The 19,457-nt window shown below is 43.4% G+C and overlaps 1 protein-coding gene across 1 annotated transcript in view; it reads right to left on the bottom strand.

Moving 5' to 3' along the window:
- Positions 1-19,457, bottom strand: part of spata5 (spermatogenesis associated 5) — a 108,167-nt gene that overhangs the window by 67,216 nt on the left and 21,494 nt on the right. The window contains exons 12-15 of the mRNA XM_041944059.1: positions 14,474-14,683; positions 11,504-11,557; positions 11,118-11,197; positions 6,668-6,794 (exon numbers count right to left, since the gene is read on the bottom strand). Coding sequence (XP_041799993.1) covers positions 6,668-6,794; positions 11,118-11,197; positions 11,504-11,557; positions 14,474-14,683 — 471 coding nt within the window. The remainder of the gene's footprint in view (positions 1-6,667; positions 6,795-11,117; positions 11,198-11,503; positions 11,558-14,473; positions 14,684-19,457) is intronic.

Raw genomic sequence — 19,457 nt, 5'->3', positions numbered from 1 at the left:
AAGCCTTTCTGATCCGGTGGTTAATGAGCTACCCTGCTGGAAGATGACACATCAAAACAAAAACAACTTTATGACAAATAGCTGCACTGGAATGCTTTGTATTCTATAAAATGATCTCTTTACATCTGCTGAGACACGTTGCAGACCAGCAAAGAAACGGCTTGATTTTTGTGCTCGCAGTCAATCTGAACATCATATAATTAGAGCAAAGCTAACCTCAGTGTTTTATGGCAAAATCTGGCAAACAATGTTCTCATGAAAGAAAGTATTTCAAGCATTTATTTGTTGTCATTATTCCAGCACAGTAACACGCCTGAGGAGCTGTTAGGTGACTCAAACAGCAATCTGGCACAATTTCACCCACAACACAGTGAGTGAAACAGGTATGTAACACAGGAGGAAAGTGGCTGTGATTCACCCGTATGATTATAGTTTAATAATATTTATATTCATAAAATGGAAATATTGAAAGCTCTTCATCAGTGGCTGAGAGGGAGGTAGTCCTAAAGAGGATATTTGTGAATCCCATGACATAACTGTAATCTGACAACCTGGTGATGAGAGAGGCTTTGTTAAATTAAACTTAACTAATAAAAAGGTAGTTTAAAATTAACTTGAGGTTGAAAGTTTTTTCCTCATCCGCATCTGAGGATCGGACTGGCCTCCGTCACCAGCGAGGAAGACAAAATGCAGCTGAAAGTTCCAGACAGTGGAGCTACTACGTGGACTTTCTTGTTGAAACTTGCTTGCGTTTATTAACATTTATTCAGGAACAAGAATAAGAGACTACAGCCACATGAGCAGGTATGAGAGGTTGTACTACAAGTTGTAGCTAAATGTTAACGTCAGAATGCTAACATGTTCACAAAGACAAGGCTAACATGCTGCCTTTAAGCAGGCGTAATGCTAACTACATTAACCATTTTAGTTTAGCGAGTTAGCATGCTAATGTTTGCTAATGCAATTACACAGCATGGTAACTTTCACAAAGACAAGGCTAACATGCTGCCTTTAAGCAGGTGAAATGCTAATTACACTGACTATTTTAGTTTAGCGAGTTAGCATGCTAATGTTTGCCAATACAATTACACAGTATGGTAACTTCTTCACAAAGACAAGGCTAACATGCTGCCTTTAAGCAGGTTTAATTCTAACTACACTCACCATTTTAGTTTAGCGAGTTACCATGCTAATGTTTGCTAATGAATTTACACATCATGCTAACTTGTTCACAAAGACAAGGCTAGCATGCTACCTTTAAGCAGGTGTAATGCTAATTACACTGACTATTTTAGTTTAGCGAGTTAGCATGCTAGTGTTTGCCAATGCAATTACACAGCATGCTAACTTGCTGGCTAAGAAGCATTCTCTCATTCAATCCAGCTTCTCTAACATGGTGGTTTTCTGCTTTTCTTTTATTGTGAACTGAATATATTTGGACTGTCAGTCAGAAATATCCAGTTTCATCCACTGACAGCTGTGAAATGCGGCCATGCTAATTGTTCCTATCAGGACAGACATACTGTCCTTTCAACTCTAATTCCACTGCCTCTGTTTTCTTTTCACCCCTTGATCTGATAGGAGCCCGGTTGGGAACTTCTGGTCCCAAACAAAGACCCATCTGCTAGTAATCTTCTCCACTGTAAGCACTCCTGCCTCCTGATAGCATGGCTGAAGCCCGGCACACATTAGGATAAACAAAGAGGCGACTCAGTGGAACAACAAACCAACATTACCTTTGCAGAGGATTAAGCCACCTGTGGATTCACAGCACCAACAAACTGACGGAGAAAAACAGAAGTCGCAATGTGTTTTTAGGCAAACTATAAATGGTAAAAGGGCCATCTTGTCTGAGTGTGTGTGTGTGTGTGTGTGTGTGTGTGTGTAGCTGCTGGACAAACACAGTGACAGGGGGTTCTTCCTACTGACCAGGCTGGATAAATATTCCTGGTGGCGCTAATCAATCACCACAGCCTGGACTCGCTGGGTCAGAGGTGGGCTTGGCTGATTGGCGCAATACAAAGAGGAAGTGTAAGAAGTTTTTTTAAGGTGGTGGTGGGGTGTTGGTTGGGGGTTGCCACTGCACCTTCTGCACTTGTTACACTACTTTAAGTAAGTGTGTGTACGTTTGGCACAAGAACAGATTATTCTGGTTTGTCTGCAGGTGTGAGTAATGTGCATTTCATGTATTAGTGCTGCGATATAAAGGCGAGAGGAAGCAGAGGGACTTTGTGTGCTTGTGTGAAAACTCTCTACTTGTTATCTTTCATTATGCATTTGTCAGGATGTGATTCAGCTGCATTAGTCACATTATGTGCGTATGTTGTTGCATGCTGTTGCATGGTCATGTTTGTCACTGGTGAAATAAACAAAGGCCAGAGGAAGCTGCAAAGGGACAGGATGTCTTAGTTCTGAAAGTTAAGATTCAGGATTATTATAAATTAAGGCCTCTTTAGTCTGCGATTAAAAGCACTGCAGAGTCTGTATCAGATGAGAAAAGAGACACATTTTTCATACAGAGCAAACACAAAGAAACTAACAGCCTTTCCACTGACGTAAAACACAAATGAGAAGTCCTTAAAGTGCTCAGAGAACTGACAAATGGAAAAAGAACATCGAAGAGTGAGAAAAAGGAAAAGGAAAAGCATCACCGTGTGATATGAGCACAAGTGTTCAGATTGTTTAATCCAAAAATCTATAAAAAATAATCTGAGTGTATGTTCAACATAACAAGAATCATCTCAAGCACATCTGCTGTTGAGAAAAGTTATCTTTGTTTAGAACCTGAGTGCTGATAACTAGGGTTGGCTGACATTAAATCCATATCATAATGTTAACAGGACTATTTTTGATATTGATATAGTATGTGTCGAGAAAATATGTGTGACATGTTCAGATATTATCCACTGGGACCTGACTGATAAATCAGCCATGCCAATATAATGATATCAAGTATATACTGTATGTCCGCTGATAAATAACAAGAAGAAGAAGAAGAAGACATGTTTTAGGTTTAGAAAGAGTGACATGAGACCACTGATAAGTGTATGGTTCGACTGTAAAATGTCCTGCTTAATATACATCACACAAAATATTAAGTTCTCCTTTAAGAAAAGTGTTGAAAAATTACATTTGCTCATAGATTGTTAGCAACCTTTTTAAACTTTAGCATATTGATGTGTATCAACCTCAAAAAGTACTGAATTTCATAGTACATATTGTTTACTGACTCACCATTCTTTGTACAGATTTTTTTTATTTACATTTTTTCACAACTTAACTTATTGTTCAGTCTTTTTTTTTCCTGTGCAATCACACTGAGTGCAATGTTTAAACCAACCAAATTCCTTGTATGTGCACAAATACCCGGCCAATAACCAAAACACAACAATCACTTCACCGACATGTTAGTTTTAATTGCAGTTGGCTTGAAAATCATGAATTTGGACTTTTTCAAATATAATCAGATTTTCACAACTGTGAGTTGATTAACAATAATAATACATTTCTGCTAAAAACTGATGGTTAATGTTGATTTTAAGGAGAGTAAAGCTAATTTGGATTTTTGGTTCATGGGTTATGATAAAAATAAGGACTGAAATGTCATGTCAACCCTTACATTAATGCTTAAAAGCTTCCTAAGTATCACAAAGGTCCAGTGTAACATCATTCAGTCTATCACATAAAAAGCATTGTGAGCCACATGAGAGATTCCCAAAACAACCTGCTTGAAACTGGATAAGAAGCGGAAATCCACACTGTCTTGTGCCTCTGGTTGAAAGATGGACACCAGGCGTGCTCCTTTCAAACTAAAGTAAACGCCACTTTCTCCCATCCCTTCCTCTCGCCATCCCTCCCACTCTGCCCGTCAAACAGCTGAGGGCCCCAGGAGCCTCCTCCGCTACACCAGGAGTCGACAATGACTTCATTGACACCCGAGCATCCCATTAATCTTCATTTGTCCCATCATATCCTGCCATTGGTATGGAAATACGCGCCCATCTCCGGTGTGAACTGAAAGTCGGCGTCGGTGGTGGCAAAGGGATGTTAAAGGCGGGTGGGGTGATAAAACCATCAGAGGTGGAGGGGGGGCTCTCTGTCCATTTGGCAGCTTCCTTTACCAATGTATTTCATAGGGTTCTCATTCAAATGACTTGAACCTTGCTAAACAAATACATACACACACACACACACACACGCGCACACACACATACACACACACACACACACACACACACACACACACATTCTCACACTCGGTGGGGGGTGCGGGAAGGAGGAGGTAATCTGATTTCTCAGCTGCCCGGGCGGGAGACCACTTCCTGAGAGGGAGGCCAGCTTGTGGAAGGACGCCTGGGGTTTCCCATCTGTCCACCCGAGGGCTTGACCCCCTACCTACTGTTCTAAGAGTTTCTTTCTCTCTTCTTCTCTTTAAGCATCTTTTTCCCTCTCTCTCTCTATCTCTCTGTCTCTCTCTCTCACACTCTCACACACACACACACACACACACACACACACACACTCAGGCTGTTTCTTAGCTGCCACAATGCTAATGGAGTTTGAAATGCGATGGCAACCAGTTGCAGAGGCGGAGGAAGTTGCTGTCATTCCTCCACCACAGCGATGGATCAATTCTCCACAAGTGGGCTAGAAATGGGGCGGGGGTGGAGGGTCTGGGGAGGGGGTTACCCTACATTCGTATGTGGATGATTTCTCCAAGGGGCATCTCGAAGTGCTGATGGATTTGCAGTGAGCAGTTACCAGTTTACATGAAACAACTGCAGATGCTTGATGCTCTTTTCTCATAGATGAGGGAAGTACGTAATGATTTTAACACAAAGCACCATTTCAAGTTAGATTTTGTGACTGAAAATATGAATGATAGTCCTGATGGACAAAAATGTGACAATGAATTGTTAAGAAAAGGACCCAGAAAGCAAACGCTCCATCAGTTGGGGTGCTGCTAGGCTTATTATCTTGCAATGATGGATGTACTACTCTATAATCAATACCTCCTGACAGACACTTAAGTATATTTAAAGTAAGACAGAAACAATGGAGCAAAGACAGACGGCAGCTTGAGCAGGAGGTAAAGAAGCGCCACGACATTCTCCTTTCCTGTATCCTTTCTGACAAGGCACAGACTCCGTCTTTGATCAGCACTCAGGAAATTTCATTAGGACGGAGATGGGTGGATAAGAGGCCAAAGAAAGCTTTGGTAGATGGGAAGAGGAAGGGTAGGAGGATAAAAGGGTAGACAAATAGAAAACGGAGGGGTGGCTGAGGAATAAAAAGACTGATAATAGCATCTTCATTTTCTCAAATAGTCATGGAGGGGAAGAAGAAAGAAAGATTTACTGCAACCTGTAGCTTTAAATTGACTGAATCAGAAGGGAAACTGTTAGCGTGCTCGAGTCTAATTAATGTCCACAGCCTGTAGCTGGAACATGTGAAATGTTCATCAAATGAATGTGATGCACTGAGTGACAGCTGCAGCCTTCTAACTTTTACACCTAATTTTTTTCACAAGTTACTTGTTGCTAATACTTAACAGAGTCCTGATGACTGCAGTTTGACAATCAGGGTTCAGCACCAGCTAAACATGGAAATTTTGCTAATGATACCTGAATATTCTGTACTTTGCTCTTTGCTAATAAACGCCATGCTGGCATCTCCGTGAACATTTGAGCTACATGCTAACATCAGTTTGCAAGCATGCTCACAGTGACAACGCTAATGGTAGCATGTTAGCATGCTAACAGGAGGAAAGGGGGAAAGTCGTTAGTTTTGCAGCTATTGACTTATCACACTGATCACACTGCAGAAAAAGTCCTCTTGGGACTGTGCACCACATGTCTGTACGAAATGTCTTGGCAATCCACCCCATAGTTGTTACCCTATTTCAGTCTGGACCAAAGTGGAGGACTGACTGACTCCTTGCATGGCTAAAAAAGATGGAGGAGAGATACAATGTCAGGTACGAGACTTGTTGGTGTCAGAGATGAGCAAATCAGGGTGTTTAACGAATTGGGAACGAGCTACAAAATGAAACTGGCCAGCAAAAGAATCCAGGCCTAGTTTAGAGGTTGTGAAGGCAGCAACAGAAAACAACAAACTTATTTGGGTCCAGCATGATCGACTCATTTGCACACCATATTTTGTCTTTGATGGTGCTCTGGATAAAAACCTAACTAATCTATGGAGTCTATTTTGCACCTCAAATGGAAACAACCATATCTGTATACCCATAAACATTCAGTGTTTTCAAGTCACTTCCTTTTCAGTTATCAGCGCTTGATCTCTTAGAAGAGGACAGAAAGTTATTTGGTGCCATTTAGCCAAACAAACTAAATCACATGACCATAAGCTCTCAGTAGACTAAACCACTCCAAACATGTTTAAAACAAATGGACCCGAAACCAAACAAGGTGTAAAAGTGCTCTAGCACCCAGTTCAGCTGCAGCAAAACATGCACTGACAGCATCAGAAAAGAGAGCTGAGGAAGACAGACCTGAGCGAGCGACCTTTAACCTGATCCATCATGTACAACAGAGGCAGGGAGGCAAAGGAGGAGACAAGAGAGACAAACACACAACATCCCCTCAACCTTATCAATCACAGACCAAAGAGGAGGAAGGAGAGATAAAGACAGACAGCGTCTGTTTACCTTATCGATCATGTCGGGCCGGTTGGTGGCGGCCAGCACAGTGACGTCTCGGAGCTGCTCGACGCCGTCCATCTCTGTCAGGAGCTGAGCCAGGACCCGGTCCCCTACACCACCGGAGCCCGAGGAGCTGAAAGGGTGGATGAGAACACGAGACAGATGAGTGGACAGGATCGAAAGACGGGGAAACAGACGTGAGATTGATGTGTGGACGGATGATTGAATGGAAGGATGGATGATGGAGAGGGAAAGCGTGGAAATTAGCCAGAAAGCTGGAAGAAAGGAAATTATTAATGGTGCGAAGTGATGAATTACAGATAGATGATGAACGGATGGACAGGCAGGAGGAAAGACATCATGGACTGTAAAGAAATGAAGGGAGCATTGGTGGAAAGAAGAAATATGTACAGAAAGAGACTGAAATGGAGTAATGGATGGAAGGACAGAGAATGGAAATGAATGTGTGAGGGACGATTGAGAGCATGGACGATGCAAATATGTAGCAGCATCAAAGTTACGGCTCTCAGGAGTCCAATATGGCACACGCCTCGAACTTTTCTCACTGATCATTTGCTGGATTACGTAATGAAGCAAATCATCCACTTCTTGAATACCTGTAGGGAACCTTTGAATAGTTTCACTGACATTCTGATAGCAGGTTCTTTCATTACAGCAATTCTTCTTAATTTGAAAAAAGAAAAGGCTCTGGCAGCTAAAGTGAGCCTCGCTGCCAATGACGTCCTACTGAACTGCAACTCAAAACAAGGCACCAGAAAGCACGTCATCACTCTCAAATAAAGCGGCCTTCCTTTACACAAAGTTAACAAATATGCCACCTTGTTTGGACTTGTAAATGCACTGCTGAAGTTCATCCCACCCAGGTTTCCATGCTCGAAGATCAGTTTGAGATATTGTGTGTGCAATATATAACATTTAAAGTCATAATTCTCAAGATTTTCATGAAATCAAACCTAATTTTTGATAACTTGCACATAATAGCCAACAAGGTACCTGCAGCTGTAATTCACCATTCATGTTGAATTAACTGCTGGTAGTCAAGGCTCATAGATTATACAAGCTGATGCTGAGTTCTTGCAGAAAGGGATCATGTGATGAGGGTGTGACGAATCAGAAAAGAACACATCGTGACGGACAAGACTCAATCAGGAAAGCAAACATAAGTGTTTGCATAATTGTTTCAATGCCTGTCCGTTTCCACCCGTGCAGACTACAATGCAAACCTGGAGTTTCACACTGAACGGGGTCAGCTTCATTTCCAAAAGTCTCAGATCTGGGGTTCTGAAATGCAGGAGTAGTGTGGACGCGAGGCGTGAACAAAGTAAAAGTAACAAAAAAAAGAGATAGAACGCTCCCTTTGGATGAAATGGAATAACAGTTATACCATCTGAACCAATCTCAACCAAGAAATGACTCTCCCCTTTCACGGCTAATCTTTTATAAAGAGGCTAAATAATTTTAAACAGCTGAGGACTGTGGCTGTCAGCAAATGTTACTCAAACAGGGGTAAACACTGCATTTGATTGGGACTATTTTCAGATGCGTATTAATCCACATTTGATGCACCAGTGAGTATTTGAACGGTGCATGTGGGATTGGCTCAACATAAACTACTGTGTGTGAGTTCAAGCAATGAAGGAACATGTCAGCCAGAGCAACAGTGTGGCTCACTGATGTGTTTTTAATAGTTTTTGGACAACACTGGAGCTCTGTGGCACCGAGGAAGAAGATCTCTCAGGCTTTGGCTACATCAGTAACACTTTAAGACGGATTTGTTGACAGTACGACAAACAGAATATAGAATATCACCGGCCTTATCCTTTAAGAAACTCATCAATGTGTTAGTCAGTGCATAACAAGGTGGTTATTTTCCATAACGCAGTGCAGACAGCCACTCTTCTCAGCTCTCTCGCACGCACGCACGCACGCACGCAAACACACACACACACACACACACACACACACACACACACACACAGCCTCTGTTGACAGGGCCAGCGGAAGTGCCAGACGTCATTAGCAGAGACAAGGCTGCAGAGGAGCACAAAGGAGCTCTGTCACTGAGATATGTAGGGAGAGAAAGAGCGAAGGGGAGGGAGGGAGAGACAGAGAGAAAGTCTGGGTGAGGGGAGATAGTGGGGAGAAAAGGAAGGAGGAGAGAGGTTTAGAGGTTTAATATGAGGTGAAAAATATCGGAGAGAGAAAGTGGTGTAACAGAGGCGGAGAAAAAAGGAGAGAGGATGTCAGAAAAAGAGGCACTACAGAGGGAAGAGGAGAAAGAAAATGAGGATGAAGGTGAAAGAAAAGGAGAGGAGAGACAGAAAGACAAGGAGGGAATGAAGGAGAGGAAACAGAAATGTGGAAAGAGAAAGTGAAGCCTTTGATTCGTTTATTTATTGTTCTTTTCAAATCCAACAATCCATCTTTCATTTCTCATAATCATTCTCCGTTTTCTTCTCCGGGTTCTGTCACTTTATTTTTTATTCCAGTTTTTTTGTCTTCGTCTCGTCTTTGTCTCATCTGTCGATCTCTCCCTCTATCAAACATTCATTGTCTGTTTTTGTCTACCCTAGCTTGCCTCTCTTCCTGTCTTCTTCCTGTCTTCTTCATTTCATTCCACCAGTTTAGACTCGTGGCAGGTAGGCTGACAGATTTACAGGTGCTTCTCATCTCCTGCCTCAAGAGGAAAAAAAAAAACCCCACACATACACTCGCTGCGCTGCCGAGGCTGTCTGGTTGTGTCAACAGTTTTGAATTCTTGCCGGTGTGCGTGAGCCACTTCATTGATTAAACATGGCAGGAAGCGAAGACCAATAAATAACCTTTATAGATCAGCGCTAAGTGCATTTTTAAAATGGCAAGTGGCCTCCAGGCGCGGGTCCAGCCCCACGTCCATCGCAGCCAGCTGACAAACTCTCACGCTGTAACTGCATTATTGGTGAAAGCTGGCTGCAGCCGGGTGGGGAATCAGAGTGCATTCGCAAAATAGAAAATCACGATAAGGAGGAGGGGGGGGCTCAATCATACTGAAAAAAGTATGGAGGACTTGTCAGTGGTAGAAAGTTGATTGATGGAGACAAGTTGCAAGGAGTCGTATCCTGCATACTGGACATGAGTCAAGACTGCACCAACTGAACTAAAAGTACAAGAAGTTCCAGGTTCCTTTAGAAAATGCCTATTCTGAAACACTGCCCTCGCTTATATACACCCCCGATTCCAGGAAAGTTGAGACGCCATTTAAAACTTAAATAAAAACAGAAAGCAGTAATTTGCAAACAGGTTTACAAAGTGTTCCTGAGCCCATGTAGTAACCTCGCTCCATCCTCGCGAGTGAACGACTGAGCCTTTCCAGGATGCTCCTTTCACACCCAATCATGATGCTATCACCTGTTACCAATCAACCTGTTTACCTGTGGGATGATCCAAACAGGTGTTTTTGGAGCATTCTACACCTTTCCCAGTCTTTTGTTGCTCCTGTCACAACTTGTTTGAAACATGTTGCTGCATCAAATTCAGAATAAGCAGATATTTACAAAAATCAATGAAGCTGATGAGGTCAAACGTTAAATATATCGTCTTTGTGCTGTTTTCAGTTAAGTATCTGTCAAAAAGGATAAGCATACGAAAAGTTGAGATAAAATGTTTTTCTTCAACATCATTGAGATATAATTCTGCATTTCATGATCAGAGGCCTTTTCACAAAATCAAAGAGGTCAAAGCATGCTACGTCTCCGAAGCTGCATAGTGTTCGAAGCGTCTGACCGAGGGCCCACGCAGAAAAGTTAGTCGGCCTGTTGGCCTTTCTGTGCTCCTTCCTCCAACGTTTAGTTTCATCGACTGGTTTACCAGGAAGCATGCTGCATATTTGGCCTTCCCCATCTGCCGTGGACGGGCACAATGAAGTGTTTGTGCGCCTCCGGCCTGTGTCCTCTGTCCGCCCCCCGTCCTCTTTCCTTTAAGCCACAGATGTTCCCAGTGCCATCACACTAAAGCGCCTCCGGACAAGACTATGTTCTGTGTTCGCCGGTAGCGAAAAGCCGCAAAAGTCTAAGAGGGCTCCATGGGAAGTGAGTGGCTGGCTTTGATAGAGCAGTCATGCAGACTTTTTGGGACGTTTGCTCCATCCATCCATAAGTGAGTCTTTGTGAGACAAGCTGAGACACAGGCGAGGGATGGTAAATTAAAGCAGACCGCAGCGATGACTGCGCATTTGTCATCGCTGGACAATGAATGACCACAGTGCTGAAAATAGTAAACAGTGGACAGTAGCGGCAGTCAACAGCGAACAATAACCCGAGGAGCTTTCAGAGAGGAGATGAAATGTTATGATGTGGACATGAACTCTGTTTTTGACCATAAATTCAGAGTCTCTATCCTTCTCGTCTTCTAATTCCAGCCCGCTTTCTATGGCGCTAAGAAAAGCAACAGACCGTACCTTCCTCTTTCACTGGCGAGAGCGTCAATCTCATCAAAGAAGACGATGGAGGGAGCGACGGCCCTCGCCTTCCGAAACACCTGCAGGCGTTAGCAACAATGGAAGAGAGGAAAACAGGACAAATCTTTAATCGGGCCAGTGAATCACTCTCAGCACAAACATGCACAGGAAATGCAGCAGTGAATGATGCCATAAACTTCGTCTCAGGTCATCTGTTGATTTCAGCAGCCACTAAAAATATCTGCAGAGGCACAACACTTCAGCTTGGATGGAAGGTGGTCCAGAAAAGAATGTAAAGCTTGCATAACTTCACGTCAGCATGACAAAAGTGCTTCAGGTTTACAATGCTTTGTATCAACAAAGGTATGGGAAGTTAATGTACGTACCTCTCTCACGGCTCTTTCAGACTCTCCAACATACTTGCTCAGTAATTCTGGACCCTAAAAAAAGTTTAAACAGAACATAAGTGGTTTATAATTTGACATGCTGACAACTAGAGATGTTTAGGTGTTGCATCACAACCGTTGAAAGCATGCAGAAGCAACAATGCCTGAGCTTAAAGTATCGGATTTCGAGCGGCGGTAAATCATTGCACGCGTCTCCGGGAAGCTCGCAGGCTAATCGTGGGTACGTTTTGTGAGGCATCACCTGGGCGCGCTGTGTTTGCGGACGCTTTAAACCGAGAGCCGGCACTGTGAAAGACCAGAGAGGCAGCTGCTGTTCTGCGCCTTCTTTCGGAGATTAAAAAGAGGAGCGCGGTGAAACAGCGATAACGCAGCGGGAGAATGCCGTGAAGGACAGCAGGGTGTGTGTGGTGTAATTGCACATTTCAATGCTGACTGTACTGTACACTGTGTGCTGGTTTGCGCTTGAGTGTAACATCTGTGGTTCAGCTGGCAAATAAAGGGATTTCCTGCTGCGTGAACACTACGGTGCCATGTTCGGTACTACTGCCTTCCCCAGCACTGCTAGTACTGCCACTGCTGTTATTAGCATTGCTGCTGTTGCTGCACATCAAGTCTTTGGCATGTTCTCACAAGCAAAATGTGAGACCAAAACAAAGCACCATTTAGTTTAGATCAACAATGTGTTCAAGTTGTTTTCATATGCCAACTGCAGACAAATACTGCCACAAAATCCAAACATGACTACCACCACTACTGCTTCTACTACTGCAACTACTACTAACCTGTCCCTCAAACTCTCCCTCTCTTCAGTCCTTTCATGCCTCTTCCCTCACTCGCTCACATGCAGATAAACATCCACTCAGCCCTCACAAGAACTTCCTCCCCTGCAATCCACCCTTTCAACACCTCTGGGCTGACGGAGGAGACGACACTTAACTCCCAGCCCTTTTGTCTCCTGCAGTAAGTGTGGAGGTTGACTCATTAATCCCAGGTTCCCTCTCTGTGGCAGAGTCGAGGGCTGGACACGGTGAGTTTTAAAACCATTGACAGTGCAAGAGATACGAGCTGTGTGTGAGAGTGTGTGTCCGTGTGCACGCCTGCGGATGTGAGTGTGTCTGAGTGGCTGCAGTGGGAGGAAACTGAAATTGACAAGATGATAATAGGGCTTTTTCACACAGAGGAAACAGGCAGAGCCTTAAAGTATCCACATTTAAATCTGGATAACGTATCTATGTCAAAGCAACTGCTGCACTGGAAAAACCTGATACTGTTATTGCAGATGCTGGAGAGTGGCTTCGTGCAGGAGGGACAGGATGTTTTCTACCCGTCTGATGAAGCTGATACTCTTCCGGATGACTTGAGAAGTGCTGCACAAGATTATAGTCTTTTTTTAAAACCACATTTGTATCAGACACGAAACATAATTCAGAAACTACGCTTGAGTGAAAGTGGAAACATTTGAGTTTCAGCCAGATTTAATGTTTCATCAGGACCCACGATGCTTCTCGTAAAAGCTCAAAATTTGTTCATGTGATTGTTGACCTCTGACTCCACTCTGTGGTCTAAGAGCACAAACAAGCACATATTAATGCATTTGTTTGATCTCCACCTTGCAGGATTCATAATGCAGCACTGAACTGACCTGCAATGACTTCAGGTGAATTCACAATTAGACAATTTTGTGGTAAATTACAATTGCACTTCACATCGCTTTCCTATGACAATGGCCAAAAAAAAGGTCTGGATAAGAACGAAGAAGCAAATGGAGAATGAAGAAAACCACCTTTGTGATTTTGTCCCTGTGCAACATTATGTTGAGAAATAAAACTCGACAAACAAACAAACAAACAAAAAAAAGCATGCAAATCACACCCGCGCTTGCAGATGGCTTAATGACCCCGGCTGAGAGATTCTGTCGAAGCCGTGCGTCTCGCATGGCAACGGCTTTGCAAATATTCACTGATCAAAAATTCAACAAGCTGATCAATCAATCTCTGTCAACCGGGCCTGGGCGGGCTGAGGCGAGGGTGACGGAGCGGGCGGCAGAGACGACGGGGTGATGAATGAGAGGGGACAAACACGGGGTCAGAGGTCAGACAGGGAAGCTTTCTGCAGAGGAAGCTGGGCAGTCAGACCGCCTCCAGGTCATCAGGGAAACATCTCCGCTGCTACTTTGACACATTCGATACGCTGTGTGAGCAACATGTGGATGATTTCACTTTGTAACACCGCTGAGTCACCGGTCAGCCACTCATTAGATAACCCAGAGAAACAATTTTAAATTGTGGCGGACATCTCAGAGTTTCCAGAGATACCACATGTGTCAGACTGAATTGTGGGGAAACATGTAGAAAATTTCCCTTAATAGAAAAGTCCGATAATCTAAGTCAGGGTGGAATAAGATAATTTTTTCCAAACTTAAAGCTACTTGATGGAAAATAAAGGGGAAAACTGTATGTTAGGGTTTACATCGCTTCAACCTCTCCGCTGTTGAAATTATAGATGGCAGATTTTATCTTCTTCTGCTCTTTACATGGACAGGCGAGAAGTGTTTTTCACAGGATCTGTAAAGTTATATGCAAATGTTGGGACCCCTGGAGGATGAGAGTGAATCAACAAATCCTCGAGCTAACGAGCTCACCTCTGAAAACCTGCTCACAACACTTCGGCCATTGCTAAACCTGCATCGTAACTTTCTTGTCATATTTCCTCATTATATTGAGTGAGTTTTTGGATTAACTCCCTCATTGTTTCCGCACTGAATCATAAAGCAGTGTTTTGGCAGATCACTCGACCAGAATATGACACGAAGATGCACACCTGTGATACATCATTTGTTCATAGTCATGAATGAAAGCTGGGAAATTTACACGTTTAGTGCACACTAGAAAAAAAAGATTTTTCATCACATTTACACAAAGAAAATTAATACTTTGCTTTAAAACTCACTTTAACAGCCAGGAAGTTGAGGCCACTTTCATTAGCCAGGGCCTTGGCGATCATGGTCTTGGAGCAGCCTGGGGGACCGTAGAGCAGGACTCCTTTAGGTGGCTGGATCCCCATGCGGGTGAAGGCCTCAGGGTGCCTCAGAGGCCACTCCACAGCCTGCTTCAGTTTCAGCTTCACCTCCTCCATCCCGCCCACATCTGACCAGCGGACCTGGAAAGTAAAATCAGGTTACTTAGAATTGAGTTTACATTTGCACTGCAGTGCTGTGGCAAGCTACATGATGCACGCCACAATACAAGAGATGAAATGCCCAAAAAAAATACATAAAGCAGATCAATATTACACAAACATTTAAACATTTCATGTAACATAAAGGTGACATTAACACAAGAATTTGGCATCCAGTATTCTTAGATTTGACCAAAATCCATTTTTAAGGCCAATTTAAGAGCAGTATGGTAACACATATAATAGAAAATAACACATTCAGCATCTCCCAAAGTGATTTATTATGATTTCAGGAAGTATTTAAACCACGATGTACACATGACCACTGGTTACAATATTCAATACAATAAGAATATAAGATAACAATGAAGAACAGGCAGAAGGAGGCGGTAGAAGATGTAGAAATAGAGGTAGAAGAAGATGCAGTCGTAGCAGAAGAAAAAGAAGGAAAGATTTTGTAATATAAAAGAAGAAGTAACAGAAGTAGAAGATGAAACAGTAGTAGTGGAAGAAGTTAAAGAGGAGGTAGAAGCAGTACAAGAGGAAGGTGTAGTGGAATCTGATCAAAACGATGCATTAACTTGCATCAGGTTCAATCACACAATAACATGCAATCAAACGAAATGCATCATAGGTTTTAAAGTGGAGGCAGACAGTGAGTACTAATAAATGATGAACAGTGGTCTAATATGTTGCTCTAACTCATGCTGTAATCTGTGGCAGCTCAAACACAAACACATCATCAACAATAAATGCAACGGACCAAACAAACTCTGATTGCACGCTGATGTCACTGATGTTCTCATGTGACCAGACAGAGGACCCCGCTCGCTCTCTGCCCGCCGTCTACGTCGCAGAGAACTGCGAGTTCTTCCACGCCGACGACGGGGTCGTGGAGGAGAGGCGGAAAGTGAAATATAAAAGCATATTTGGAGGGGGGTGCAGTAACGGGGGGCGAGGGTTGAAGCAGGGAGACTCTGGACGGACTGAACAACAACAGAGGGAGTCAGCCAGCAGCTGTCTGTCTGACAGATGGAGGGAGGGAGGAAGGGAGGGAGGGAGAGTCCGGCAGGGAACAGCCGGAGGAGATAAAGTAGATAAGAAGAGGAGCCCTCATCCAAACCCTCTCAGACCTCTCTCTCCTTCCTGTCTCTTCATTAACCATTCATTATTCCCTCCCCTTCTTTCTCTCCCTCCTTCTCACTCCTCTATCTCTTTTTTGATCTATATTCAGACCCTCTCTTTCAGGTTCTTATCTGTCTTATCGCCTGCGCTCCTTTTCTTTCTCCTCTCACTTTGCTCTGTCTGAGTACATCTACATACAGAGGAGAAACCAGGTTACTGGGAGAACTCTGGTCATGCAGGAAGTCATACAATGTGTTTGTATATACAAGCAGTACACCAGTAATCAGATTTCTTCCCTGCCCCTGGCCTTTTTCTGAACAATGGCTCATTTTAAAGGCGCATTCATGAAAGTCAGTTTTCTCATCATCTTTCCAAAGTCTGAGGAAATGACTCTGATGTTGTCATCGGGGTTATCTCAGGTTAGGCTTTAGAAAGATGAGGACAGGCAGCAAAAATTTAAGAAAACGTACTATTGAGTTGCATTATGGGAATTGTAAGATGTAGGGTTTTTAACACTTCGCTCATAGGACTTCACAAGCAAGGGCTGAAGATGAAGCCAGCACAGAAGTGAGAAAAAGTGTAGTTCCACAAATGGCCACTGGAGGCTCCAAAAGCAAGTCAATCCCCATAGAGTCCCATGTTAAAATGCTCAACTTTACAGCAGAAATAAAAACGTTCACAGCCTGGTACAAAAACCTGTCTGGGTCTCTACAGCTAATTTCCTTGTTCATGACAACTGAGCCTGGGGTGAATTAATGATAATGCATATTTAAGAGCACTTTGAGTGTTCACGAACTAGCCTTGTGTTGGCCTTCAAGCAAGACACCCAGCTGTGCTAATGATGCTAACGGGAGTGTACGCTAGCCAGGAAAAACCTCAGAGGAAATCAGCTTCCTTTGAGTGTGTTCATCTCCCTTCCTCTCCTCTTTTTCCTCCTCTCTCTGTTTCTTATCTGTCTTATCGCTCCTGCACTCTTTCTTTCTTCTCTCACTTGACCCTCACCATCACGCCATCTCTCACGCTCTCCCTTAAATCCAGCTGCTTGCCACTCTCCCTCCTTTTCACTTCTTCCTCTCTCTCCCTCTCGTGCTCGTTCTCCCCCCTCACCCTCCTCCTGCTCTCCATCCAGAGGTAACACATCCCAGGCCACCGGCGCCGTCTCCGGGGAACGAAGCACCTAATGGAAACCTGGCGTCTGGCCACATACTGTAAATACCGAACAATTTATGGACAGCGCCGAGCGAGCGAGGGGAAAGGACGGATGGAGGGTAAGGGAGGGAGGAGAGGAGGGGAGAGAGGGAGAGAGGAGTGTTGCAGAGATGAGGAGATAGGCCGGAAGCAGGCGAGTGAACCAGAATGCTCATTTAAAGGCCCAGATAGGACAGAAATTAAATAAAAAAGTGCAGCAACAGTGAAACAAGCTCACAGAGAGAGAAATGGAGGAAAAAGGTGAGCAGGAGAAAACAGAGACAGATGAAGGTTGATGAAGGTTTGTGGTTGTACCTGAAGGAGAAAGCAGTGACATGATATAACTAGTTGCTCACTTGCCAGAGCTTTTGAGAATATCACATTATTGTCATCAACCAATCGAGATTAGCCAACGTGGACAAGAGTACTTCCAGTGCTCTGATCAAACATATGCTGAAGAAGTCCGTGTAATACTGTCAAAAGCTCCGGAATGCTATTTGAGGGGACCTTGAGCTGATTGTTTTGTCATGTGCATGTTTGGAAACTTTCAGTTGACTATGTTTTAATCTATGTTATAAATTACTTTGATTGCCCTCATGCTTTCACTTCCATTTATTTCACCACAGAATGCAAATCAATGTGGCTGATGTGTTCAAGGACACCCAGTTAGCACATGAACACCATTGCTTTCACAAGCTATTTTATGTCGTTCTCCATATTGTGCATTGCATTAAGCCTAGAAAACACATCTTAAGGAAACATGTGCAACGTGATGAGGATGTACAGTGTGCACTGTGGTTTCTCTGTTTAAAATGGTAGCTGTTCAGTGAGGAACACTGAAGTCGCAGAATCTGGAGTTTTCTCGAATGCACCACCAAAAAACATCAATTTGCAAACGTGCACCTGCATTAGTTCCATACAGCAAAAACAAAGTGAACTTAATGTGTACTGTTATACACTAAAGCGGGTTTCAAGGCCCTCAGTTTGATTTTCAGAGTAAACACTTTGTAATAAATGCGCTAAAATAGCAAGACAGCTGATAATCGACGTCCTGATGGGAAAAAGAGGCCATGTCACACTTCAGTGAACATTAGCGACGTGACATCTTAGCAGATATTAAATGGATTTATTAGGTAAGCAGGAAAACGCATAGCCAAACTCTTATGAGCAAATGCCACTCATCAGGTACAGAGCATAAACTCAAACACTTGCCTAGAATGACCTGAAGCTGCTGTCTGAACCAGATTTAGTAGTTTTGGGGCTTTAAATGCCTCCGAGTGTACCGACAACAACCTCAGACCTGCCAATCATCTGAACACAAATCACTCGGCTCTTTCCAACAAGGAAGCAGATGTGCAACACAACACTGTAAAGTCTCATCTTCCCCCGTTTGGCTGCATTTTTTTAGGTTAAGCCTCTGCAGACTTAATGGAGTCATTGTAAGAAATAACAATATAAAGCAACATTAATTGCAAGGCGCTCTTTGTCATGAATGAAGCGTCTGTGGAATTATAAGGCAATGTTTTGACTCACACCTTGCTGTGCTGCGTTTTTCCCCCCTTCTTCCCTCCCTTCCTTTTTGTACGAGACCCAGTTATTATCTTTTACTGTTGTTTTCTGAACTTTACAAGGGGCCTCTCAGGCTCTGGCCCTTTGATGGGGTTGAGAGGAGGGTGCGGGGGACTTCTCAGACAAAAAAAACTCAAGGGAGACAAGGACTAAGTTTAAAAAGGAGGAATAAGTGGGCTAGTTATACAGCTGCCAAATGAAAATATTAAAGCCAGACTGCACAGTGGAAGATGATTATTTAAAAAAAAAAAAAAAAAGCAATGCTGGGTAAACAAGAAAGATGTCAAAAAGAGGAAGAATGTCTTGTCACAAAACAAACAAAGGATTAGGAATGAACTTTCAATTTATTTACATATAAATATAACATAAATCGAGAGGCATAATTTGTAAAACTCAAGTCTCCAGATACGTGATCTGAGAAGGTTTCCGAGGAACTCGAGGCGTGTATTCATCCGGCACCACTGGAAGTTTCTTATATAAAATGGATTAGAAACAAATGTTTGCACTCATGTGGATATAATCAAGTCCGGGGCTCTGCGGCCGGCCTTTCAGCTGAGCTGCGCTAGGGGGATAGAAAAAGAAAAAAAAAATTCCAAACCCAAACTCACTCCTCTCTCTTGCTTCCAGGAACCGGCCGCAAGGACCGAGCGTCTCTGGGTGAGCTCAGTGCCGAGTGCTGCGCAGAGGAGAGGGGAGGCGGGTGGGGGTGGAGGTGGAGGGATAGGAAGGACGTTTCTTCTTCTTCTTCTCTCTCTCTCTTTTTTTTTTGGTTGCTGGCAGGAACCGTCAGCGACCCGATCTGCTTTCAATTACCGGTGGAGGATGATGTTAGCCCTCTTCCTGTCCGTTATGTCTTGCACATGCACACTCCAAA

The sequence above is a fragment of the Chelmon rostratus genome, chromosome 9, assembly GCF_017976325.1.
Source record: "Chelmon rostratus isolate fCheRos1 chromosome 9, fCheRos1.pri, whole genome shotgun sequence".
Classification (NCBI taxonomy): Eukaryota; Metazoa; Chordata; class Actinopteri; order Chaetodontiformes; family Chaetodontidae; genus Chelmon; species Chelmon rostratus.
This window is presented reverse-complemented; position numbering and strand designations above follow the sequence as displayed.